Source organism: Amblyomma maculatum, chromosome 4, assembly GCF_055883805.1.
Source record: "Amblyomma maculatum isolate TAMU_Amacu chromosome 4, ASM5588380v1, whole genome shotgun sequence".
NCBI classification, from domain to species: Eukaryota; Metazoa; Arthropoda; class Arachnida; order Ixodida; family Ixodidae; genus Amblyomma; species Amblyomma maculatum.
The window spans coordinates 165,434,216-165,460,507 of NC_139347.1; the positions used below are offsets into that span (position 1 = coordinate 165,434,216).

At 44.5% G+C, this 26,292-nt stretch overlaps 1 protein-coding gene across 2 annotated transcripts in view; it reads left to right on the top strand.

Annotated features, from left to right (window-relative positions):
- LOC146193417 (phagosome assembly factor 1) overlaps window positions 1-26,292 on the top strand; it is a 54,738-nt gene that overhangs the window by 8,945 nt on the left and 19,501 nt on the right. For both annotated transcript variants that reach the window (XM_084602751.1, XM_084602750.1), the window contains exons 4-9: window positions 70-149; window positions 1,389-1,462; window positions 4,554-4,666; window positions 7,859-7,971; window positions 12,384-12,460; window positions 15,001-15,141. In XM_084602751.1, the coding sequence (XP_084458877.1) occupies window positions 70-149; window positions 1,389-1,462; window positions 4,554-4,666; window positions 7,859-7,971; window positions 12,384-12,460; window positions 15,001-15,141 (598 nt within the window). The remainder of the gene's footprint in view (window positions 1-69; window positions 150-1,388; window positions 1,463-4,553; window positions 4,667-7,858; window positions 7,972-12,383; window positions 12,461-15,000; window positions 15,142-26,292) is intronic.

A 26,292-nucleotide genomic window follows, 5' to 3' on the forward strand; every position in this document is an offset into this window, starting at 1 on the left:
ATTTCAGTTGGCCGTCCATATGCAAAGGAGGTGGTGGTGGTGATGTGCCATTTCCTGTTTGTTGTGCAGCGGGAGCACCTTCTGCTCTCCCGAGGTGCTGCCCACCAGGCAGCAGATCGACGACTGTTTTGGTGCCACCCACCCGGGAGGTAAACGGCAGCCATTTTGCTTTGTAGCATCTCCTCCTTCCCTGCTTTCATCGCCAGTCGCGTAACTTGCTTAGCAGCAGCACTGATTGAAATGGCTTTGGTCAATATGCGGCTGCTTATAGCATGCTGTAGCAGACGTCACACAGCAAGCTGAAAAAAAAATTTGTCCGGTTCGCCCAGTGTGTCACTACTCTTGGAGTGCTTTTCGATTTCCCACTCTTTGAGAGCTGACATAAAGGCCGGGAAATCTGGGAGAGTATGAAATGGTAAGGGTAGAAGACATGAGCCAGCTTATTTGGCTGACATTTTAACAATGATGGCACTGGTTTTGTAGACAAGTGTCATGCTTGTAAACAAAGGTGGTGCTGGGGTCGGCAGGGAAAGGGGGGAGGGGGGGGGGGTGCAAAAGTGCAGCATGGTCACCCTGTGCCAAATAATGCTGCTTTCGAAAATAACTAGCGCACATGAATATTTCATAATGTGTGTGTCGCTAGTGTAAGAAATAGTTTTGTTTATGCCTGGAGAGTAGTTTTTCGGCCTCTTTCTTGGCTGGGATTGCCAGGTGGAGTACTGTATGAGCTTTCTTCTGTGCTCCTTCAGTTAGCAGCAGTTTCGTGCGGCCACAATGAGTGATTTGATTGCTGGGACAGACAAGTTGTAACTTAGCTGCCTAGAACTAGATGGTCTAAATTTTTCTCTGAAGGATACAGTGATATATAGGCTGCGCATGTGACGCTTGTAGGGAATGAGAATTGCTATCTTCAAAGAGATATATGCTCCTAGATGCTTGCTCAGGTCATTGTGACGCTTTCCTTAAATTGGAATCTGCAGCCGGGGGTATTATGGCTAGGTGCGTTGTGTTAGGAAAGCGCTGAAATGCTGTTGTGGTTCAGCATCATGCGAAGGCTTGTGATTTAGAGGACAGTTGGAATGCAACTTGTCTTTGGCTGGAATGGCACCTAATGTGTGTCATATGTCATAAAATTAATTGAGACAATATTGCACGCTTGTTATAATATGGGACTGTAGTAGTAGTTTCAAAAAGGCCAATGGCTAGGGACGTGTATACCCGGTGGTGTGCCACGGAGTTAAGCAATTCTGAACTAGAAGGGAAAGGCAGGCTCACCTAATGCTGGGCTCCTTGAGTGTGAATGGCCTACGGGTGGCTTGTTGTGAATACTGATGTAGACATGTTTGGAACCTGTTTGCTGATGCAGGAATATGTTTTCCATTTTGCAGAGTACGATGCCAGTCAGCAGATGTTTGTGCTGCACTTCCGGGGCCTCTCCTTCTCCTTCCTGGCTGATCCCAAGGTGGGCATGGCTGTTGTGCTCACAGTTGTTGTGTAGTCGTCTGTAGACTTCTTTGTCATTTAATTTTGTCAGGCTGTAATGTTCACGGCTGTGCGCCAGCAGGTTTGTATTGCAGTATAAATAGATATTATAGAGATAATATAAAGAAAAGCGAGAAGATGGGGCTACACTAGTCTAAGAAAGTACCTCTCAGAAGCACTGCTGTTTCTTTTTTTTTTCCCTTGGGAATTTTACTTTAAATATTTCTGCTAGTTTCCACCCCACTGGCACCACCCATGAACCATCATTGGCCTTGCATCATTTCTATGACGTCCTTACAGCAATACAAGCAAGATGGAAAATCTCTCAGACAGTCAGAAGAAACAAAAAACAAACACTGCTTTCTCTTGCTGGTCACGTGGGCCTTTATTATAATACTGTTCAGCAGATGGTGTCACTTTAATACTTGTTTTAAAGTTCAGTTTGTCACCTTTCGTTCTAATGCTGGTAGCAGCCTCTAAGTTTGGCACAGACAACCTTGAGAGATTGTGTCCACTGTTGATTTTGAAGTCACACTGCCTGGGATTTCACACGGACGGACTAGGCGATATCAATGCACTTTGCACCTCAAAAGCACTCACCATGCTCTTCCTCTACAGTAAACTTCTGTAAAGATGAACTCAGTTAAGATGAATTTTTGAATAAAAAGAACGCTGTGAGATCATTCATAGGTTTCCCCCCATACTTCTCAGAATAAAAGAAAAAAAAAATCTCAAAATGAACTTTTTTGCGTATCATTTGGTTAAGATTACCTTTCACAGCAAATTTCAACCACAGAAACTCCACAGACTGGCACGCACGGGGAATCCTCATTCCACTGCTAAGAAAATATATATATATAACATGCTTGTGTGCAAGGAAACGTCTTCCACGCATAATCGCAGAGGAATGCGGTGAAGCAGTTTTACGAGAGTACATTTGTTCAGGAAGAGTGGAGAGAACTTACTTGTCACTGTAGCAAAGCCACAGCACCATCACACGTTCATGCTGGCAATGGTCAGGTCTCAGCATAGCACGTGCACAACATGCTGCACACCACTGCCTCCCCCATAGGTTAAAAAGTGTGTACACACGAAGTGCATTCTCTGCTGGTTGATTTTAGGCTTAAGAGCTCCAAGGCCGCATTTTCTATTTACATGGCATCGAAGTATGCATTACAGTCAAATCTCGATATAACGAATCCTGTGGGACTGCAAAAGATTGTTTGTTATTTTGAAATATTGTTGTAATGAAAACTCTGCGATTATAAGCCAGTGGTCAAACCTAGGTATGAAAATGGCATACCTTGGCAGTAGGCACATGTGTAGACGAGCAAAGGCTGAAGTGAAACTGTTGCACTAACTCCAGAGCTGATTTATTTGAAGAAATCAATTATTTTCTTCTGCCGCGTGCAGTAAACACGACCACGCACTACATTAGACCACTACAGTACATACACCTTCCACTTTGCACAACACCTCATCGGGTGTGTGGGTGCACTGAGCAGTAAAAGTACGGATCCGTGTGCAAAAAATGTCAGAGTTCGATATGACCTCATCTTCAGTGCTCTCTGAAGTTTGAAAATCTTATCTCAGTCTTTCAAGATTACGGCGGTTGATGGGGCAATGCTAGCTGTCTACAGAGGCTGATTCACTCTTTCTCTGCGTCGATTTCTTGCATGAAAGCTACATTCCTATCTTCTTGGCACTTCGTTGGCTGCAGTCATCGTCGCGACTCGAACAAATTTCGCAATAAGGTCATCATCGATAAAAAAATAAAAATACTGTCCCGCACGTGCGATTGGCACGAACGACCGACCAGCGAAAAACACACAACACAGGAAGAAAAAAGGCAGGCGGCTAGGCCTAGGCCTGCTGGCTACTGCATAATGAACCACAGCTTTGTGATTGTGCTAGGAGCTGGCACTAGATATGCTGATGATGATAGCTACAGCCCATGGACCATACACACAGAAACGGCGGTTTCTGTATCACGCGTGAGTTGCGAGTTGTGGTGCTGTTAATTTTAGCTTAATTCGTAGTACTGATGTTTCTAGATTATAGAAGAAAAAATAAAATATGTATGTTGTTCTGAAACATTCGTTATCTTGAAATTCATAATTATGAAATAGTTTTACATTGAAAACATAGGAAATCTGCTGGGGATTCCTAAGAAATGGGTTAATGTGGTGTTTGTAGTAACGAAAGTTCACTGTATCAGGGAAATGTAAATAGCAGATACAGTGAGGAAGATGAGGCAGTGAGAAACAAATAAAGCCAAACCAATGTCATTTCTAGGCAGGAACGTACGAGCTCATTTCATGCTCTCTGTCTTCACCTCATTTCATGTATGGTGAAGTGAATTCTATATATTTGGAGTTATTTTCTCTCTGTAAGCCTATATTAGCACTGATTGCTTTTATTTAACATATATTTGAATGCACCTAGCATGCTTTTGCATCTTCTATAGGGACATTTCTTTTAAAGCCAACTTCTATAAGACTTGTAATGCCACGAAAGGTTATGTGCAAAAAAGAGACACAAAGAAACATAGGCACGAAAAGACAAGCAGAAACCCTTTCGTGTCTATCTTTCTTCATGTCATCTTTTTTGCGCATAACCCCTTTCATGGCATTACAAGATTCAAGCCAACTAGCCTGAAAAAAACTCTTCAGTTCTAATAAGATGAACAATACTTCTTGTCCCTTTGAGTACGGGGCTAAAGGGTCAAATTTTGACCTGTCTCACCAACCTGGATTACATTATCAGGGATGGCTTAGCTTCCTCTGATTAGAATATATGCTAGGTTTCATCACCTTGGCTAACCAAATAGAAAAAATGATGTAGCTTTCATAATGAGTAATTAAGTGTGCCAGCTTAGGAAACCTATCATTTCAAAAATCTTGGAGATGGACTAATCGTTTGCGCTTAGGTAACTTCTAGCTAGCTCATTGTGCAGGATAAGACCAGTTGCAGGTTCTTTATGACATTTTTGTAAAAGGCTTAGTGCGTAACTTAGATTGAGTGCGTGATGTTGCACTGTCCCTGTGCCATTTTTCTCTCTTCTGGGGCAGTGCAAGTTGGACACAGCCTTGGGCTCCTCCCCCACGGGCCAGCTGCCTAATGGGAGCTCACCGCTGGTTTCTCGCATGGCCATCTACTATGGCAACAGCCTTGTTGACACCAGGTCAGTTTCAGGTGCATGATCTGCTAATTAAGTCCTTGTTTGGACAGTCTTCACTATGGGTTTTCAGTTTTATAAGCTTGCGCAAATGCTTGGAGTTCAGGTTGTGAATTGAGCATGCTCGTTATTCACTTCATATTCGAATCAGCCAATAGTTCATGTGATCGGCAGCATCAAGTATTGCTTACTTTCATAAATCTGACCGTTGGAAAAAAGCACAATATCTGATCAGATTATCCATGATCAATTTTAAAGTGCCATGAAAATAGTACTGAGTCTCATCTTTGCAGTACTCTGTGTCATTAATGATAATCATTCTGTCACCTTCCCTCCGCTTCTGTTGAAAGCTTCGCCTTTCTGTTTTTATTACACTCTGGCGTACACCAAAGCGCACTTCCAGAATTTTGCACGGAGTTTTTGAAGAAGGTGGTGGGGTAATACGTAGTCATGTGTCACTAGCAGGGCAAGTGACCTTGTAACTACCCTGCCTGTTGCATAGTATGTTGTGGTCCCTGTACACCTGTACATGTCCATCTGGCAGGCGTAGCAGCAGTAGGATTTCTCTTGTCGCTGACCATATATTTGTGTGGATGGGGCAGCATATATTTTTACCAGTGAAATTTCTCGAGCCCTTGTAGTGCAGCACTTCTTATGTGACTTCCTATGCTGCCCTAACACATGCCTTTTTGGCCCATGAAAGCAGGCATCATTCCATTTGCAGCAAACCTATTGTGGGAGTACACGTCCTTGAGCATACGGTGCAGTCCACTTATAGCGATATTGAGAAACTTGAAAATCTGATCGTTGCAACCAACCACCATTACATCTGGACCACCAAAAAAAGAAAAGAACATACCCACACATTTTTACATACATGTAAGCTTTCCTACTTACTAGCGATGAGTAAATCGGGTTGAATAACGGTAATCATCGTAAAGAGCACTGAACACTTTATTACAGTATACATCAATGGCCATAAAATAACATAAAAAAGTCGGAAATTCGCACTCGCTTGAACAGCAGCTAAAGCTTGACAATCGCTTTAAGCATCGTTTCCAGAAGGGCATATTTTGGTGGAATTTATCTTTGCGTGCATGAAACTGATTAGCAACTAGATGAACTGCAGGACATCCCCAGCCTTGATGATCATCAAATTGTAGAGTGCGAATGTCAGTATTTTTTCACGAAGCTTCCAACCTTGAAACCCTGCCAAAAATCCCGATGAATCTTTCTGTTTCATCTCAAGAGCTATCGTGCCATCTGTCAGTATGGTCGCCGCCATCTTCCACAGATGCAGAATCGGCAATGGCGATGATGATAGTGCTCATTTCCTTCCGTTTTCACCCCATATATCGAGTTTTCTTGTCATTGTCTTCTTAATATTTGACCTTTTATTAAACGTTACTTTAGTCAAATTTTCTTGGTAACACCTACCGCGCGGCGATAAAGCTATTGTTGTATCCGATGTACTGCCGGTAATTGATCGTTATTTCTGGTTTATTTTTACATAAGGGCAATGGGAAAAATGATAAATCTCAAGAATTTGATCGTTATAAGCGATATATTGCTATATCTAGTATCGTTGTAAGTGGACTTCCACTTATGGTGCGTGGCCTCTGACATTAACAGTGCTTCGAATGTTGACTTGGTCAGGTTGCTTGTTGGGTTGGCTGAGAAAAGTGCGAAGCATGCTAGCAGAATTGCACCAAAGGTTCACTGGGCACATTTTTTTGAAACTCGTCACAATTTCTCCACAAAATTGGCGTGTAAATAAATTTTAGGTAGCCAAACCTAATTTCACTTCATTTGTCTTTCAAATTTTCCTGCTTACAAAAGCTCAGTGAAGGTGGAATTTTTTTACCATTTTGAATGCTGCTGCATGAATGGTAGGAGCAGCAAATTGGGGAAGCTAACTTTGTGAAAGGTGATGTCGTGCTTTCAATACAAAAGGTTTGAAAGCTCACTGCTGAGGAAATTATTTTAGGGCAGTAGTTCCAGTTAACTATTTCCTGTCTGTGGGAAAAGTAGTGGTTTTTATGTGGTGTCATTAAAATTTTGTTTTTTAGCAAAACTTGCTTGGTACAGGAGTGTATGGTATGAAATTGTAGAGGAGGGAATTCTCACAGTGGCATTAGTGATAATCAAGTTATTAAGTAAGTGATAAAAAAAATGCTATCAGAAAAAAAATTTTAGTTAAAATAAAATACACACAAAAACATCAGTTTCTTCACACTAATAAAACAAAAAAAATTTCAACATATAAATTTTTTAAAACAAGGTCCAATGCAACAGTGCAGCAAATTCTAGCCTTCTGTGAACAGTATTTGCAGAGTTAGGAAAGAAATCAGTAGTCGAGGTCGACTACGCTGAGGTCGATCCCTCGCTGTCTTTTAGTGGGAAACATGACTTTGTGCGCTGGCGGTGGCAAGTAATCTTACCCGAAAGACGTTGATACCCTGCAGGCGACAGTTTTGACCATCAGAACACTGATCTCTCCCGATGAGCGCGCAGCAAAAGGGGAAATTTTCGGGGACAGAAGGGAAACTTGTCGGGGCATGGCTGTTGACGTTCCAGGTTGTTTTGACGCAGTTTCGCTGTCAGTGCTGAGGTTGAAAATCTGATTTTTTGACCGATTTTTTGGCCACAGAGAGTGATGAACTCCTTAAAGACACTTGACTTGTGCCACCTTTTGAAGCTTGCACAGCTTGCTTTTCAGTGTAGATGAACAGGCTGAAGTTGAAAATGAGTTGGGAGAGCTTCAGGAAGACCTCATCGTAGAACCATAGTGTCTGCAGAGAAGGACACACGCACGGCTGCACTGATAATTGCAGTTTTGTGCGTTTCTTTTTTCTGTGTCCTAGTCTGCAAGTGTTGTGGTTCCATGATGACTGACACAAACCAACTGGCCCCGCAACATACTCTTCTCAGGAAAACACAGTGATGAAGGCAGCTTTTTTGGGCGGTTCTCATCAACACATGCATATGGGCACGCTTTTTCCATGCTTGCATTCTTGAGAAGCAAGTTTAGAAACGGGATGAGCATGGCTGCAGATATGCAATGCGTTTTAAGCTTGATCCAGGCTATCCAGATTGATGTGCTGTGCCCCTGACAGGTTTGACCATGTAGAGAACATTCATAGCAGTAGTTCTCTCCCTTTTCGATTTCGATGACCTGAAAGGGTCCCTTCATCGCAGGCCCCCACCCCTTCCGCTGTGCTGCTTTGGGAACCAGAGCTTCCTGGAGAACCTGGAGGTGCTCAGGGAAGGGGACACCACACTGGGTGTCCGGCTCACCCTGCTCACAGAAGGTGACCACTTTGCCTCATTGCCTTTGTGCATGCCTGGGATATTCTCTGGTGATTTGCAGCATCCCCCTGTTGCCTCAGCTCATTAGAAACAGCTATTGAGAAGATGCACCTAATCCTGTTCCCTGCGTTTTCAGTTTGAAACTCCTTTTTCCTCTACTATTGAGGTTAAGAACTGCGTTTAGCTGATGATGTCTTCAGAGTAGCAGTGCGTGTCAATATTCAAAATTTTGGATATGAATCGATTATATTTGTTATTTGATTCACATTCAAAAAATGGGAGAATTTTCTAATATACCGAAAGTTTTTTTAATTCACGGCAGTGTCGCCGCACTGTGTAGCGAAGCACTCTCAAAATGCGAAGGGGTCATTTTTTAAGAGGAACTTTCTCAGCAGTGCGCACAGAGCAAAGCACAGAGCAAGTGTCGTTCTCGCTTGGGTTTCATCTCAAATGGGGACACCATCGTGCAGGCTTTCGTGAGACAAAATTACTTTGATGCAAGTGTTTTTGGCCATTTTTTTTTTCTTCTGGCCTATTTTATATTTCAAGCTTTAGGTTAATTCAGACATTTTCTTTGGTCCCTTGAATCGCAAATTAATGAGAATTTAGTGTATTCACCAGCCATATAGGAGCTGCACCCTTTTTAATGCAGGACCTTCCTGTAAAAAGACCAGTGTATGAATTTTATTTATTATTTATTTATTATTTATTAGTGTATTTATTAGTAGGTTTTGCACTTCTGTGTAATTCTAGTTTAATTTTATTTGCAAGTACAGTCGAGTCCACTTATAACAATATTCAAGTGGCACAAAATTTTCATTATTTTAATTGATAATTGTTATAAATGGTTTGCACGAAAAAAAAGCATAACAACTGCAGAGAGGGGTCACGGATGGCAAGCGACATGGGAGCTCCGCCGAGACATCGTTTTGGTGGCCCCGAAAGGGGTCTTGTAAAGAATACGAGAAGGTTGCCACGGCTGCCCCTCAGCTTGAGAAATCCCGAAGTAACGCTGGGATGAAGAGAGAGAGAAAGACGAAACTTTTATTTAAAAGCAGAGGAGATTGGAGCACGCAGGCCCCTGAGGTGAAATCGCCGCAAGCATCTTACCACGTACATCTCACTGGCTTGCACGAGAAAACCCCATGTCCGTTAACCTTGCTTGCCTCACGCGAAGCGTGTCGACATCCTTCTCCATGGCATCTAGGTACACCACGTAGTGCAGCGGAAGGTCTCTTGCGAAAACAACGCCCCAGAGGGACTAAACCAACTGCAGGGCCTCTTGCGAGAACAACGTTGAGGCAGCCTGCCCTACCGCGTCATCGTCGCTGTCATCGTCAGGCGCCTTGTCGAACGTGTTTTTGCCCACTGTCAAGCGAGGACTTTTCTTTGTCGAACTTCTCAGAGGAGCGGATGACCGTCGACACCGTCGGTTGCGATAGTGCATACTCCTTCGTGATACTGCACTTGTCTCCAAATCGATAGTCGTGCGCTTTCTTTTCACCGGCAACGTTGTCCAATAATCAGCGGATGGATCAACCATCTTACGTTTCGGCGGCGATTCAAATGAGACTAAGAAACCACATGGCCAGGAACGACTTCGACGCAATCAACTTGCACAAGCAACCAAATCTGTTTGCAGAACTGCGCAAAATGAGGGGCGAGCGGGTGAGTGGGCAGATCAGCGGATTAGCGCTATTGGCGCGTTGGCGAAGTCCACTTGTGTTTCGGAGGGTGGCGCAGCGCAGAGCTATGGGCGCAGTCCATTTGTGTTCCGAGGGGTGGAAGGGCAGCGGGAGAAAGGTGCGCGGGCTTACAATGCGGAGAAGGCCAGAAAACAGGTTCTATTTTATGAGCGCGCGGCGGGGAGGGCGCAGCAGCTGGAATTTTTTTTTTTCAAGGATTTCGCATTCAACTACCTTTTGGCACGAGAACGAGACTTCATTGTTATAACCGATAATGTGGCAAGGGGGCATTGTAGTAAGCGGGTTATTTTGCCATAGAAAACATACAAAAGTGGACGGTACAGCAGGTTTTCATTGTTGTAACCGATATATTGTTAAAACCGGTATCGTTATAAGTGGACTCGACTGTACAATGTGAAATCCGAAGCAACGCTTGCCATTTTTTCAATTTTTCGTTATTTCTTCATGATCTGATATTTGAGTTGTTATTAAAAGGCATTCTTTTTTTTTTCATATTTATATGTGATTCATATTTGAACATTTCAATATTTACACACCCTTAGTTGAAATGCATTGTCCTGTGAACCTTTTTTTTTTTGCTTTTTTTTAGGATCGTTTATTATTTGTGGGGTCTGTTCATTATGCCTTTCCAGCGTTGTCATGCAGCCCTTTTTTTGGTGACAGAATCAAATGACGACACCATCTTGTTGGCTTATTGCGATTTGAAATGCAGTGAAATCTTGTGGAGGAGTCTGCAAAATAAAATGATTTTCTGGTTCAGAGCAAATAGTAGTAGTTCTATAAAAACAATTTAAAACAAATACATTAGAACCCCTTTATAGTAAAGTCACAGGGACCAGCAAAAATATTTACTATATCTGGGTCTTTATTATATCAGTTGTTGGCGATGACAAGGTTCTGGAGATGCTGTCTGGTAGTTAAATAGGCACTTACTGAACACGTCTTGTTGCTTAATGAAAGAAAAAGCTCTGAAATTCCTTCCATCTCACTTTTATCATCTCTTCATGCAATTTTTTGCTATAAAAATTCTTTTTTCCTCATAATCATCGCACCACCAATATTACCACCGCGAGAGTTGTATGCTAGTAGTAACAAGTGCCATCTTTGGATCGCTACTGAACCTAGCTGGCCTCGTTGTGTGCACGCGCTACCAGGCAGTGTTAGCGTGCTAGCTTAGATCATCATCATCATAAGTTATGCTCTTCTTTCTTTTTTTTTTTCTTTTTTTTTTTTTTTAGCTCCATGATACTCGTAGTCTTCGCCATTTTGCAAGGTGTTTCCGCGTCTCATCATTGTTCCTTTCGTCCGTCCGCGTTACTTGCTTTGTTCTACCATCTATCATGTTCTTGGTGCCGCATCACGATGGGGCGGTATACAAGTTATACAGCTGCTTTTAAGCTGAAAGTTTTTGAACACGCGCTACAGCATAGCATCTGCGCTGCCAGTAGGCACTTCGGCGTCAACGAGTTCCGCGTAGTACGCTACTGGAGACGGCGATTGCAGTGTCGACACGGACTCGGGTCAACTCTCTGATGAAGAGTAGAACTGTATGGTCTGTTGTGAGCATTATACCATGAAACGTGGGGAGTGATGATGAGGCTGCGTGTGGCAAATAAAGTGCATTAGCGATTTGTGCTTTTGGTGACCCTGCAGTTTTATAACAAGGGTAAGTCTGCTTGAAAGTAATGTTTTGATTATATTTACAATAGCTGGCCTAAGAATCCCGATTCACACCTAATTAAAACATGCTTTTAGCGGTCCAAAACATTTACTCGAAAATTTTCCCCGCATAATTATTGCACCGCCCAACTTATCATCAATTTTCCGCAAAAAAAAGTGGAGCATTATGTAAGTAAATATGGTAGCTTGATATGTCGCGACATCATAGGTTGGCTGAAGCCTACTTTTGGTTTCGGTTTCATTGTTGCTGCAGTTTTAAAATACTTCCACTTGATATATTTAAGAGCATCTTTTATTACAAGAGAGAGAGGATTTTAGGGAATGTGATGGGATTATGAACTCGGAATGTTCAAAAAGCCCGCGCAGAGTTGCTCTTTAGCCCTCTGCCCTACGACTACAGATGATACAAATGGTCGAGCCGCGATTGCAACCTTGACCACTGTGCTTTGCTGGCACATTGTTGACTTCATGATCGCTAGTAAGGCTGTACGCACGTTTGCATAAGCCTGTGGCTCACACGCCAGTGCCTGCATGGTCGCTAGCTGTGCTGTGTGTGACTGCTGAAACTGACTTATGTGCCAAAATTATTCAGAATATGGACTTCGTAATCATTCCGAGAAAATGACTGTTTACTTCGAATTCTGTTTGACCCAGAAAACCGCTGTTTGTGCAAGCCTACATGTGTGGCATGCTGCTAACATGTTACATAAGTGTTTAGATGTGTGCTCGAATTATACATGCAAGGAGTTCATATTTTGCCCGCATGTGCAGCATTACTTGCTTTACACTGCTAGATCTTAAGTCTGAATTCTTGGACAGCTGGTACTGCTCTCAAATATTGAGCCTCTGATTGTGATTCTAGGCTTGGCTTGTGAGTTGCGTTCCTTGGTGTCTTACTGCACTTGGGAGCTAAGCTGGAGGACGGGGTGTAGCCACAGCACTAGTTACCGCCTTTCGAATTTGATAACTTGATGCCCGAGTAGTCATCAGTGGTCAGCTTGAGGTCTGCCGTGCTGGTTGCTATGCAGCGTACGAGGCATCTCGGCTGTCTGGGCCCATCCAGAAGAAGCTGACGAGATGCGTGCACTTCGGCGACTCTGTTCAGGTGAGTATCTCACTCGAAGAAGCACATCTTGGAGGTGGTGGCGTCTCGTTGAGGCACTCATAAATGCTTTCAGCAGGGCTTTGTTACAAAAGGTCTGAATGAGTGCACGAATCTCATGGCAGATGCTTTAGTCATTTAGTGTGCTGGGCGGGTGGGTGGTTTGAAAGCTCCCGTAAAGCGCTTTCGCTATATGCAGTCGAATCCGGATATATCGAACTTGAAAGAGACCGCGAAATAGTTCGATATATCGATAATTTAGTCTTTTAGTGTGCTGGGCGGGTGGGTGGTTTGAAAGCTCCCATAAAGCGGTTTCGCTATATGCAGTCGAATCCGGATATATCGAACTTGAAAGAGACCGCGAAATAGTTCGATATATCGATAATTCGATATACAGAAATCGGCTGGAGACGTCATTTGCGATCGTTAAAAATGATACTGTATTTGTCACGTAATCAACCCACTCGCATAATGAACCCACCTCCCACTTTTGCCCCCGCAGATTTGAAAAAAAAAAAAAAGCGTTCGGTGGCACGTTCTTTCCTTCCTGACCATCACATACACAGCTCATTTACTGGAAGCGCGCCAAGATGCTACACAGCGATAATGTCACGGCGTGTTTATCTTTTGACTATACTTTTGATAGATCCTGCGGTGGCCAGGAGCGAACTTGGCAGAGTACCCATGATGGCTTGATTGCACAAGCCTGGTTCGATTTATCACGCTGCGCTTGGGGCGGGTGTTAGTCCACTGCCACAAAATCATTGGAAAGCGGGATATCTGCTGCAAATACCGTTTGAACCGAACAATGCTAAAAGTCGGTGTCATGATCGCAGCTGACTGCGTGCTTTCGTTAATGCATAGATGTAAGAATAGATGACTCTCGCAAAAACAAAACCTGCCGCGTCTTAACGTTTGCAGCCGCCATAGCCTACGCTGCACCGCACGTTCAGCACGACAAGTTAGCGAAATAAAAAAAGAAGAAAGAGTAAGGACGACTCTCGCAAAAGAAAAAAAATAGCTGCTTCTTAACATCCGCAGCTGCCATAGCGTACGCTGCGCCGCATGTTCAGCACGACGGCAAGAATGAACGACTCCCGCAAAAAGAAAAAAAGAATTGCCGCTTCTGAGCGTCTGCTGCCGTCATAGCTTACACACGTTCAGCACAACGACTAGGGTACCTCACCCTCGACACGAGACGCACATCGCACATTAGCCGCTGCGCGCAGAGCATCACAGCATACACTAGAGAAAGCGTCTGCCACAGGCTGAGACGTCACCACAGAGATCTCGGTGGTGACGGTTGAGCTGGATTGTTCGCACATGCATAGTGCGTGCTGCTGCAAATGAAGACCGGGAAAGAGAGAGGAAAGGGAGAGGGCACACCCTTGCGCTTCGCTCTATCACATATTTCCCCTCTCCCAAGCACCATGGCTGCATCGGTTCCCTCCCGTTCCTTCACGCACATGGCTAGCAAACGTCGCGTGCTGGCATGCGGCAATGATCACTGCAGATGCGCACGCCTTTGGGGAAGGCGCATCGCACCGTCCAATCCGTGGTGCGGAGTTTGATATATCGAATGACCGGTGAAATTGACTTCAATATAGGACCCAGCTTTCCTATACTTTTACATGGGATTTTCAAGGGGATATTCTGTAAGTGCGATATAACCAAAATTCGAATTATCCGAGTTTGATATATCCGGGTTCGACTGTAGTTGGATTTGCTTGTTCTCAGTGTCATTTAAAGACAAATTGGACCATACTGAACTGGGTTACATAAAGAGCCACATTTCAGCACACAGCATCAATATACTCGAAGACACTTTTTCTTGGCAATGGAGCGGCAATGGAGCCAAAGCTACGTAGCCAAGACGCATCGTCTTCCTACGCAGCATAATGCAGTCCTTAGTTACATGAGCAGTTTCTGCAAAAACAAATTGAAATTGTAGCGCTAGTTATTTACAGTATATTTTTTACCGCGGAACCAATTTTCCGAAATGAAGCTGTTATGCCTAAAACACTTTTCTTGGCTTCACCGGGTTTTCTTGTCTGATGTCTGTTGCGGGTTTTCGAGACGCCATACTTTGCAGACAAGATGGAGACAGCCGCCTGTTCGGGTCGTTCCGGTTGTTTTGGTTCGTCCACTCCGCAAGGGTTGGTAGTGTTTTCGCCAGACAAGATGCAAGTCAAGTTCAAGAGATGCTGGCTGTCGAAGCAAGTAATGGAAATGATCTGCAAAGTCTATGGAAACCGTAAGCTGCGCGGTCGAACTACAAGGCGGATTGACAAGCCTGCCTTACTTTGCGCCCATTGCCAAGAAAAAGTGTCCCCGAGTATGGAAAAATGCGGAAGTCGAGACGGTTGCATGCTTGCTTGTGCAACACGCTCGGGGCAGTTGAGCCAGCATAGAAAAATAGTGCCTTTTCATCAGCCTTTTGTGCCGCCTTCATGCATAGCTTGTGTCTTTGTGCCGTGCATATGTAATGCATGTGGGGAACCTGTTTGAGTTCGCTGACCTGTGTGACCTCTCACACCACTCAGGACGTGGTGTGGGCCCTGGGCTCCCCAAACAAGGTGTTCTACAAGGAGGAGGACAAGATGAAGATCCATGCCCAGGACTCTCACCGCCTGCTCGCTGCCAGGGCCTCCGACTACTTCTACAACTACTTCACCCTGGGCCTGGTGCGTCACTCACACACTTTTGCTCTGCGGGGAGAGAGAAAAAAATAGTGTGTGCATTGAGAAGCCTTTGACATTTGTGTTGCTTGCCGTAAAGAGGCCTTGAATGAAGGGGGGGTAACGAGTATTCCAAATTGAGCTTTAGTCTTGTGAAGAAGGGGCAACGGCATGGCTGCATGCAATCGTGCTAAATATTACCAGCAACGCCAGTGTTACTTATGGACAGAACCTGGTTTGGCAGTTGGTCCTTTGAGGTGGTAGATCCAGGCCAGAATTGCATAGGCTCAGTCCCTCAGGAGAGCATATTCAGCAAATTAACTCCCAACGAATGTACCAATATCACCAATTTTTTTTTATCTACAGTGGACTCCCTTTAATCGAAACTTGACGGGGACAAGGAAATCTGTTTCATTTATTGGTAGTTTCATTTAAGGGTTGTGACCCCCAAAGAAACTGTGCAACGTAGTTTGTTTCAGGTTGGCATGCCGCTGCTTCACTAAATAGGCATTCATCTTAGCTAGGCTGCACGTGTGCTCCAAGCAGCCCTCTCGCTCAAAGTACTGCTGGAGTACTTGAACTGCCTGGCTAGCCTCATTAGTCGACACTAGAGAGCTTTGATCGTTATGATGTTCGGTCTCCTCTTCACTGTCATTATCGTTGGCTTCGTCGACTTCCTTCAATATGTCAGTCAAGGTGTCCTCACGGCAGGTGACAGCATCATCATTAATAGCTTCATAATCATCCATGGTCACAGTGCCACACTTGGGAGCCAGTACACTAAAAACAGCTTGTGCTTCAGCAACTTCATCAGGTTCTTCTTGGTCAGCGGCCACTGCTTTGGAAAAGCCCGCATGATGAAAGCAACGTTGAATTGTTGTTGCCGTAACTTCATCCCATGAGTGAGCCAAAATGTGGATGGCAGAGAGGAGGTCTACGGTGTACTCTTTGCCGCTGTCCATACACAGCATCATCCTTTTCAGGACGTGGCGACGGAAGAACACTTTAACATTGCGAATCACGCCCTGGTCCATAGGCTGGAGTACTGCTGTCGTGTTCGCGGGAAGGAATTCCAGGTGAATTGAAGTCAGGTCTCGCACTTCACCATGCGCGGGGCAATTGTCAGCAAAAAATACGACCTTTCTGCCTTTTTTAGTGAACTCTGTGTTCCTCTGCCGCAGCCAGGTTTCAAAAATGGCCTGCGTCATCCAGGCCTTGGTATTTGCTTCATATAAAACCGGCAGGTTTTTGACACCCTTAAAAACTTGCGGTTTCTTTGCTTTGCCAATAACGAGAAGCTTCAACTTCTCGGACCCGTCCATGTTCGCTCCCACAAGTACAGTAACACGGTCCTTACTGTGCTTACCCCCCGTGCACCTCTCACCTTTAAAGGGGCCCAAAACAGCCTTAGCGATACAGTTTCCCTATGCCTAGTATGTGAAAGAATGTCGATGTAAGATAACCTTCCCGCAAAAATTTTTTAAATGCGGCATTTGGAAGCAGAGTTATTTGCAATCAAATTTTGAATATCTGCGCCTTCGCGGCTTTCCTCCTCTTTTCAACTTTTTAGCGCGCGCAAAGGCTGGCCCTCCTCCGAGGCCTCGCCCACTGACACGTCACAACTGACGCATCTGCGCTTTTACTTTTTTTGCTTAGCGCCACACGCCGCAACTTCCGTTTTGTCGCGCTTGCTTGCCGACGCGCCGCCGGGGGCCTCTTGTCGTCTGCTTCATCGTCATCGCCCTTCGGCAAGAACTCGCAAGTTTTGTTGCCACGCTATACATCCCTGGCGTTGACCTCACCTTCGATTTTGTGTTACGTCGTGTGCGCGACGGGTGCAGAACAGTTCTGGGCTAGACTGGTCACTCTCTTGAGTTCGCGAAGGCAGTTATCGAAGCGCTGAATTGTTGTTGTTGACGGGACATGAGCGGGAGGTTGTTACAGTGTGCAGTCCCTGGCTGCGAAGGTATTGCTAGTGACGGCAGGAAAAACATTCTGCATCAAGTGCTTCAAAACGCCAACCTCCGGAAACAGTGGCTACAGATCATCAGATAGCCAGCATCGGTGAAGACAGCGTTTATCTACGTTTGCTTTACCCGGATATGTGGTGGTTCGCGATTTTGGGATCCCAACAAGACAGTCTGCATGAAGGAGCGGTACCAACGCTGTTTCTTCCAACCCTGCCGGTAAGTGTAAAATGAAAAGATTGTGATAATATTAGCTTTAGACGCGTTATCACAGTACAGAGTGGATTGTTTTTTTTTAACTCAGGCAATCTTGCTCGGCGTTGTGGCATGCATATAGCAAGATTTGTCATGATCACTGTGAACTACACTGCTCAAAATAAACCAGTGGCGAGCTTACGATGGGATTTTATTATTTTTTAATGTTATGCTAGTCGACCCCACGCACCAATGCACCCATATAAGCCGTATACTATCATCGTCGGGGTTCAGCAGCGGATTCTTCAACGGCGTGTACTTGTTGGGGTCGAGTCCCATCTCGGTACTCATTCGCCGAAGTCGCTTTTCAAGCTCGGGGTTCATAATATCCGTACCGCAGCAAGGGCATGAGATCTTAGCGAAAGACTAGAAATTCAGAATCGAGATCGCAGAGAGCGGTCTTCCGGGCGTTGCGGAGGGAAACTCTCTCGTGCACCTTGCCCGAACCTTGAAACCTCCGTGTTTAGGTTCCTCTTGCTTTTGACTATATGATGCCCCTTCGTGAAAGATAACGATCGATTGTAAAGAAAAAAAAAAAGGAAGGGGATGAGGAGAAGGGGACTGCGTAGTTGTGCGCTGTGGTGTAGTTTGTCAGCCGCGGTTCGGCGTCAGCTGACTGCAACGGCGAACACGCGCGCTGACAGGAAGTAAACACTCTGTTCGGTGCCCGATTATTATCGCAGCATAACTCCCGCCCTGTAGCTTTTTTTTTTCTTTTTTTTTTTTTAGCGCCGTGTGGTGTTTGTACAGAGCGCACCCTGAAATGTCGCGCGGATGGAGCCGCGTCCAAGTTTACCAACCGAGGCGGCCAGGAATTAGAAACACGTGAAAACCGAGATGGGCGTTGATAAGAAGAAAGAGAAGAAAAACAGGAATGAAGAGATGGAAACAGAAAAAAAAAAATGTGCCAAGAGGCTTTACCCTTCAGCAGGAGGGGGGGGGGGGTCGCGAATGAAACGTTATCACTCGCGTGAACTGGCTTAGTCGCTCAAAGTTGTGCCTCTTTATCCCTAAGCGATCAGCTGCCGATCGGAAGTGTAAGAGTTGGTTTTGACAGGAGCATAGACAGGAGTTATACACAACTAGACTGTCCCTGCGGAAAGGGGGAGGGGGATTAACCGCAACAAGGGAAGAGGACTTCTCCAAATGGCTCACCGACAAGAGCCTTCTCCGGTTCCTAACGGAAAATAATTTGCACGGGTTCTTATAATATGCCTTATGGCAAGCTTGCGTAATAAAAAAAGAAAAAAACAGCGCGCGCATGCAGTAGTGCAACGATCGAGTGACACAGTTCGGCACGTTACAAGTGGCTCACAAATGCACATTTATTTTTGTTCCAGCTTTTCCAGGAACAGCGGGTGCAGATCATCAGCCAGCTGGATGGAATGGAAGTGGACCTCGCAGGAGATGGGCGTTGCGACTCCCCGGGCTACAGCGCCAAGTACTGCACATACAACGTTGTTATCATTCAGACTGACCATATTCTACAATGGGAAAAGGTAAGAATAGGAGAGGTAAGGCAGTGCTGCGATATGAAAATTGGCAAGCTGCAATTCATATTAACTGTGTGAAGTCAGCTGCAGTGCCCAATAGTGCGAACATGGGGTCTGGCCTCAACTTAACGAGTCTCAGTGCAGTCTTTAACAAAAGGCGACAATTTCTGCATATTATTAGGAGAAATTATTTTCAGCCTCACCAAGAGTGCCCTTGGCAAGTGCTGCTTGCATATCTATACATAAAAATAATCAGATTAATCATTATATAATACAAACAATTGAATTACAAAGCAAAATGTTTCATCGTTGCAAACCATTGGGGAAGAGGTACATTTGCTGACATATATTATTATGTAATGAGGTTTTAATTTAATCTATCTACAGACCGCCACCCAGCTATCCGGACATATTGCAAGAGCAGCAAATCGCCCATACAGCACTACTTTGATGCTTGGCGCATTACTAAAGATGCATGCAGTTGCTTGCTTTAAAAATTAGGGCGAATACATGGTAATAACATTATTCTATACTGCATTTAAGAAGTTGGAAGCTGTGAGCAGGTCAAACGACTGTGAAGCAATAGAACCATGGATCCAGACAATCACAAGTCTATGTTGCTGTCCTTGGCCAGGGTAATGGTGACCTGATCACCAGCATGTAGCAGCCTGTTGAACCACATATGCGATAAGCGTGAGGGCCACGATAGACCATACATCAAATGCCTGCATTAGCTCCTTGCAAACAGGCAATGGATGAGCAGAGGTAATCTGTTTTGTATAGTTTTTTTTTTTGTAAAGTTTTAACATTGATGTTGTTTGGAAGGTGCACGGCTCACACTTGTGGCATTTGTCAACCAATGATAGATTTAAGAGATAGGTAATGCAAATAGAACTTCACAGAAAAAACTTTGTATACATTCGCACATAACAGGAAGTTCACATATGACATAGCTGAGAAAGAAACCCCTAATGAAGTGAAGAAACAAAATAATGTAAATGTGAGTGCTGAGACTGCAAGACATTTTAATACTGAGGCAGCTTGGTTATACATGCTAGTATGGAACACAAATACAATGGGATTTTCCATACTGTCCTATACTGACAATTTTAAAGAAGACAAAGTGTAGCATGTTTGCTCGACAACATCTCTTACATTTCTTTTCACCATAATATAGTAGTACAAGACCTGGGGTGTTTTTAAGAATATGATGCTAAAACTGTTTTCAGCTGCAATGCAGCAGCTGTAAGCAGGTTCAGCATCTACGATTGACTAGAACACACACCAACACTGCAACTCATCAGCCAAATATTTATATATATTTTTTTATGTATATATTTTTAACAGATTCATGTGCTTTCAAGAAGCTGAACTCCATTCTGAAGAACTCCCAGTTTTTGATTGACACTCGACAACTGTCTCCCAAAGCCCAAACATCTTCCCTTGAATCTTTTCACAACTTTGTCACCAAGTTTGCTCCCAAATCAATTGCATACTCGGATGGTGGGATGCAAGTAAGGTTTGTTGAATGAAAGAGAAGACTAAGACATTATTTTTCCCTCCAGTGTGATTATGTAGTCCAACTTTTCTGCATGGCATGTGCAAACAATACGTCCTTGCATGAAGCTTTTAATGTATGTACATAATATTGTCATTTTAAAAGGAACAGAGACCATAGGAAATAGAACACAGTGCGAAAAAGAAAACCAGAAGTTCATATCATTTGCTCCATTTCCTTTTGCTCCTTTTGATTCTTCAACTTGCTAAGCAGCCCATTGGAACTTGCAACTAAGCAGATTGCTTTTAGTTCGTGCTATGGAATAGCCCTGGAGGGCTGAAAAATTGCTTTGTGACCAATTTCAAGCACCTGAAAACAGTCATTCTCATGGTCTAGTGCTGAGGTTTAGAGAAAAAAAGTTCAAAGGTTTTTTTTTTTTTTTTTTAATGTGAGGAGGGGGAAGCTGCTGTGTTACTGGATGCATTTGGCGCCTTCTTTTTATGGAAGTTGGGCTTGACTTCAGTCTCCTTAGTGCAGTGCTTGAACTGGAGCTCTCATGTTATCAGGCCAGGTAAAATGAGACCCTACAATTGCGATTCACAGGAGTCGACCCTGACATCTGCCAAAAAAAGTGCCCTCCACGTAACTCAATCCCAACTTCTGCATAAAGTAGGCACTCAGTGCACCTTATGAGCCAGCTGCCACAATCCTTCCATCCTGATAGTAAATATACTGCTGTAAAATTAGCTGAACTTGTGTCTTTCTTTTCAAAACTTGGAACACTTCCATGTCAAAGGTAGTTATCATACATTTGGAGGAGACTGCAGTGCACACTTCTGACATTCAAGGATGCTTCATATAATATGGTAAAAACATATTTGGTAGAATGGTAGCACTGGCCATTCTGTAATCCCCTTCCGTGGAAAAAGTGAGACAGGAGGCTATAGACGTACTGCACAGGCCACCAAGGGTCCTCATTGAAAGTCATTGCTGTTATATTAGAATAGGCAGGTGGGATGAGATAAAGAACCGTGCACCAGGAATACATACAGACAAAAATGACATGAGCTTAGACACTGCAATGACACAAAGTTGAGGGCGAGCATGGAGGGCTGGCTGGAAAAACACCTTGTCTCTCTTTTGTGCTCCTCATCTTAGTGCAGTCCCAAGACAAAGGTAGTTTTTAAAAAACTGGAAGTTATCAGCGCAAGTTTCCGACCCCTCTAACCATCTCGAATGTCCCGAAGCTAATGTGTTGAAACTGAAAGAATGCTCAAGGTTCACTTGATCACTTGGACTAATGATGATCGCTAGAATACCACAGCAGGGAGAACACGGGTGGTCCACGATATGAAGTTGTATAGCCCATGTCATACATTCATTTTGCTGCTTGAAGATCATTGCATCACATTTTTAATTTGATATAAAGGCGCTGGATATAGAAGCTAAAACAGAAGCAATCTCTGCTGCAGTGATGTGAATATAATGCATAATGGTTTCTTATAGTAGCCTCTACTTGGTATAATTTTGCTAGTAGGCAACAAGAAACACATTTTTTTCCAAAGTATGAGAAATTCATATTTACCTTCTTTTTAGGTCACATCTGGCTGTTATGCACTTCAATGAAAATTCTTCTAAGCTCCAGGCACAGAAAAAGAAAGGAGAGGACGGCTGGAAAGTGAAAATGGCAAAATCAAGAAAAGGACATTTCAGTGCCGCTTCAGTGAAAATGGAGCATACTTTTGGTAAGTTAAAACTTCGTTTTACTTATATTATTACACAAAAAACTAAGTGAACTGTTGTAATCACGATGGCTATTTTGCGCAGCGTACGTCCAGAGGCTCCTCCAGGATGCGGAGAAATGGTCTCAGGGCTCTTCACACAGAGACACAGCTGCAAGCATAGCTTCAGAGCGCCACCTTATGACTGATGCCTATAAAAGACCGTCAAAAGAAGTAATTGCTGCACACAGGCACAGATTTGTGCTTCATCATGACTATTCAATTGCACAGCACAACTGTCAGTATACTTAACCCAAATGCTCAACAGACTGGCATCAGCGAGGCACAGCATTGGCCGCTGGAGCCAAAACAATTGTTTCAATATGTTTGCTGCGACTAACAATAACTGGAGCGCAGTTTCATATGACTTTTTTTGTCGCAGTGAGTGCAGTCTTGTACCCATGTCTCTGTGTTTCGCTTCTGGCTGCGGCCAAGCAAACGTGCACACAAAGCATGTTGCTGTTTGCTTATCGCGGCAACTCCACATGGTGTGCGACCGCTCGCAGGCCCTTCAAGTATTGCATCAAAGCTGCCACTTGAAACAAAATGTAGGAAAGACAGAGCAACTGTGGGTTCAGGGTGTGTGTAAAGCTAGATAGCGAATAATTATGCCGATCAGAGTTGTTCAGCTTCTTGAGGTCAAGCTGGAAGTAAATGGAAGTAATTAAAGTGAGCCGACTTCACAAGTGACCATGTCACATCTCTCTTTTCACAGGCTCGCTGTTCCGCATCCGTTAAGGTCCACAGTTCACAAGACAACAGTGTAATTGCGCTTATTGTTATTATGTGGGCGATATAATACTGTGTTCTTAGCGATAATTTATACTGCTGAGCGACTAAGAAAGCACAACGCTTCGCTGCGGAGAGGTTCTTTTTTTTTTTTTTTTTTTAATAACGTCAATTGTTTACTCTCAGGACATAATGGAATATGCTCTAGGGCTTATCTAGAGAAATTCTGTAGGCCTTCTCTCGAAATAAAGTTGTTTTCTTTGTTTCTTCGGTGCCTCCTCATCATTGCACGTCATATGAAACCTTGCAAGGGGCAGATACAGCATGCGAATGCTAATACGTGTTTACCGCGGCGTCTTGTATCTCACCGGCCTAACCGCTCAGTAGTTTGTGGTGAAACTGCACACGAAGCTTTGATATTGCGGTAACTTCTATTTGCTCGCAGTAAGTTAGGTAAGGGTGCTTAATTCGCTGCTGCTGCGTACAATGCGAACCCGCAATCTGCGCCAGTATCGGGGGCCGAAAGCTGCCAACGCCGGCACATGATACCACGGGTTCGCGCATCGCGCACGGCCAAGCCAGGTAGGTACAGTTGTCTTAGCTAATTTACTATAAGGCAAAAGTTTATAACCTACAAACTTACTACGAGACAAAATGCAACCTCCGTGAGTAGTTTCACGCAATGGAGTCAACGGTTAAGACGGTAGGATTTTAATAGCCGCCACAGTAATGATGCATCACAACAATGACTAACTCATTGCACCTGTGAAACCGTCGCTTATCTGTGCGCTATGTTCAAGCTAGTAAACACATTACTTACCAGCGTATGTTGTCGCCTTGACTTGATCCGAGGTGCGTATTTTGGTTTGGTGGACACAGGAACGGAGCAGCGGTTGCCTCCGAAATTTTGCTGCATTACGTAAGGCGCAGTGGATTGGGGCCCGACATTTAAAGCACCGACTTAATGTTGTAAACCTGTAAGCCGACTTCGAAGTTCATTTCGCATGGGCGACACAAGAAACGAGAACATTCACAGGCGGAAAGTGCCCCGCAAGCACACTGCAAGCAACTGAAACGAGATCGCCGCTCGCGACCGTGCCGCGATTGCCGTGGCAGCCGTGGTGCCTGCGCGAAGTGCGCGAAGGGCAAAGATGCGCGCGTGCGCGCGCGAGACCGGAAGTGCAGGAAAAAAAAGCTTTGAAAAAATTTTTCTGTCTACAAAACATCCTAATTTTCTTTCCTGATAACTAAAAGTTAAGCGTATTTCGATTTTTCTGGCATAAGCGATAGTTTAATGGCTGTGTGACGTCGCAGAGAAGCAGACCAATAGTCATTCGAAAACGCATGCACGTAGCAGCGTTGCACAGAGGAGGAGGAGGACTGGCAAAAGTCGAAGGAAAGAACGCGCCAACTTTCGAATGGGATTGTGGGACCTGCACTGCGCGTAGACGTGTGTTATTGCGTTCAAATGTGTATCGCAGCATAATCTAGCGACTGAGATAGTTTGTGAGGAGTGCTCGGGAGGTGTTTGTGGGCCCCTTTAAAGCTGAGAGTCTTGTTAGGCAGAAGCTTATAAAAAAGTGCCATTTCGTCCACGTTGAAGACGTCGCTCGGCTCGTAAATTGCAAGTAGGTCTTGAAGCTTTTGCTGCTGCCAGTCAGAGCAAACATCGTTGTCTACCATGGCACTTTCACCTGCTATTGTGCGGAAAACAAGGCCGTGGCGCTTCTTGAAACGGCTTAACCAGCCATCGCTGAATTTGAAGTCTTCAATTTCCATTTGCAGTGCAATGTCTCTTGCCTTCTCCTCCAAAATAGGGCCGGTCACTGGAAGATTGGAACTTCGAGCACGCTTAAACCACAGGAAAAGTGCCTTCTCGAGGTCCTCATGCTCGGCCAGACGCATCCTTTTCCTATCGGGGGCGAAAGCGCCGCTGTTGTATGCTTTTTCAATCTTGTCGCGATCCTTCACAATCCTTGAAAGCGTGCACTTTGGGATGCCATGCCTTTTCGCGATAGCAGTTTTCGACTCCTTGGCACACTTCACATCGTCAAGAATTTTCATTTTGGCCTTTAAAGACAACGCATTATGGGGACGCTTTCTAGCAGCTTCTTCCATACTACATGCCGGAAAGAAGTCACGAAACACGAAGTCACGGAACAGAGAGCAAAATGGCTCCCACACAACAAAAAACAAGGCGTGCAAGGTACTGGATTGGATTGGATTCTGGATATCGACATCAACAAAGACGACTCATGCACAGTTTCGGTTTCGTTTATCCGAGTTGCAAGCAAAATGGGGTTTCGATTGTCGAGCGCGGCTCTGCACAGATTGTGTATGAAACCAATTACTTTTTTTGAAATTGTTTCATTTAAGAGGTGTTTTCGTTTATGCGGGTTTCGTTTAGCGCGCGTCCACTGTAGTCATAATTGCTTTTGCGAAATTTTGATTGCGAAATTATGTTACTTTATCGGTCTTATGTTAAAGTTCGTGGTTAAAATTTTAAATGCGCCTCAAGCAAGGAGTGCACTGAAATAGTCTGCAGTAGGCATTTGTCTGCATGGCAGTTGCAGTTTCACTACTGCATCCAGTTGTGCGCTGGTGGCAACCCTTCCGCTTGAATGAAATCGATGAACCATTCGATCTTGGCTCATCGATCCAGTGATCGTCATCGGTGTAGAAGGCGAGCCAGCATCCACTGTGTCGTCAGTGTCGCTGCTCTCGCCGCCACGCAATGCCACAATTTTGTCTGTCATGGTGACACATTCTGGTGATCGCCTCGTCGTTGACTTCGCAGAACACTGGAGCACTATCTGTGCTTAGGGAATCCTCCACATACGCATTCGTTTCGTCCTTAGCAGCGTGCTGGCAGAGTTTTGCAAAGACTGCAGCTTCCACTGTGTCGGTTTCCACATCAGGCCTGCGCCTGATTAAAATTCCTGGAACATAAAGCTCGCCTTCCTAAAATAATTCCTTACGGTGATGACCTTAACCTCATACTATGCTCTGTGAACGTAGCGCACGGACTTCAACAGGGTGACCTTTAAACGGGGGGGGCTTGTCCTCATGTGCCAGCATGATAAATAGCTAAAATTAGCCACTCCAGCATATGCCGCCGATCGAAGCCTTGAAATTGGCGATCACGCCAGCATCCAATGGCTGCAGGCCTGCTGTAGTATTGGGTGCTCAACTACAGCATCAGCTCAACTGATTTTTGCTTCGAGATAACAGTGTGGGAGCGCTGCAGTTGTCAACCAGCAGCAACACTTTCTGTCCTTGGTTCTTGATCACTTCTCACACCGCATTTTTGTAGATGATGCTGTGCCAGTCCTTAAATTGCTAAATGCAGCCTCTATCAGGCTTGAAATTCTCTAATTTTCTAGAAGATAAGTGAACTTCTTTGTCTTAGTGGCCAGTATTGGCTCACTGATGGG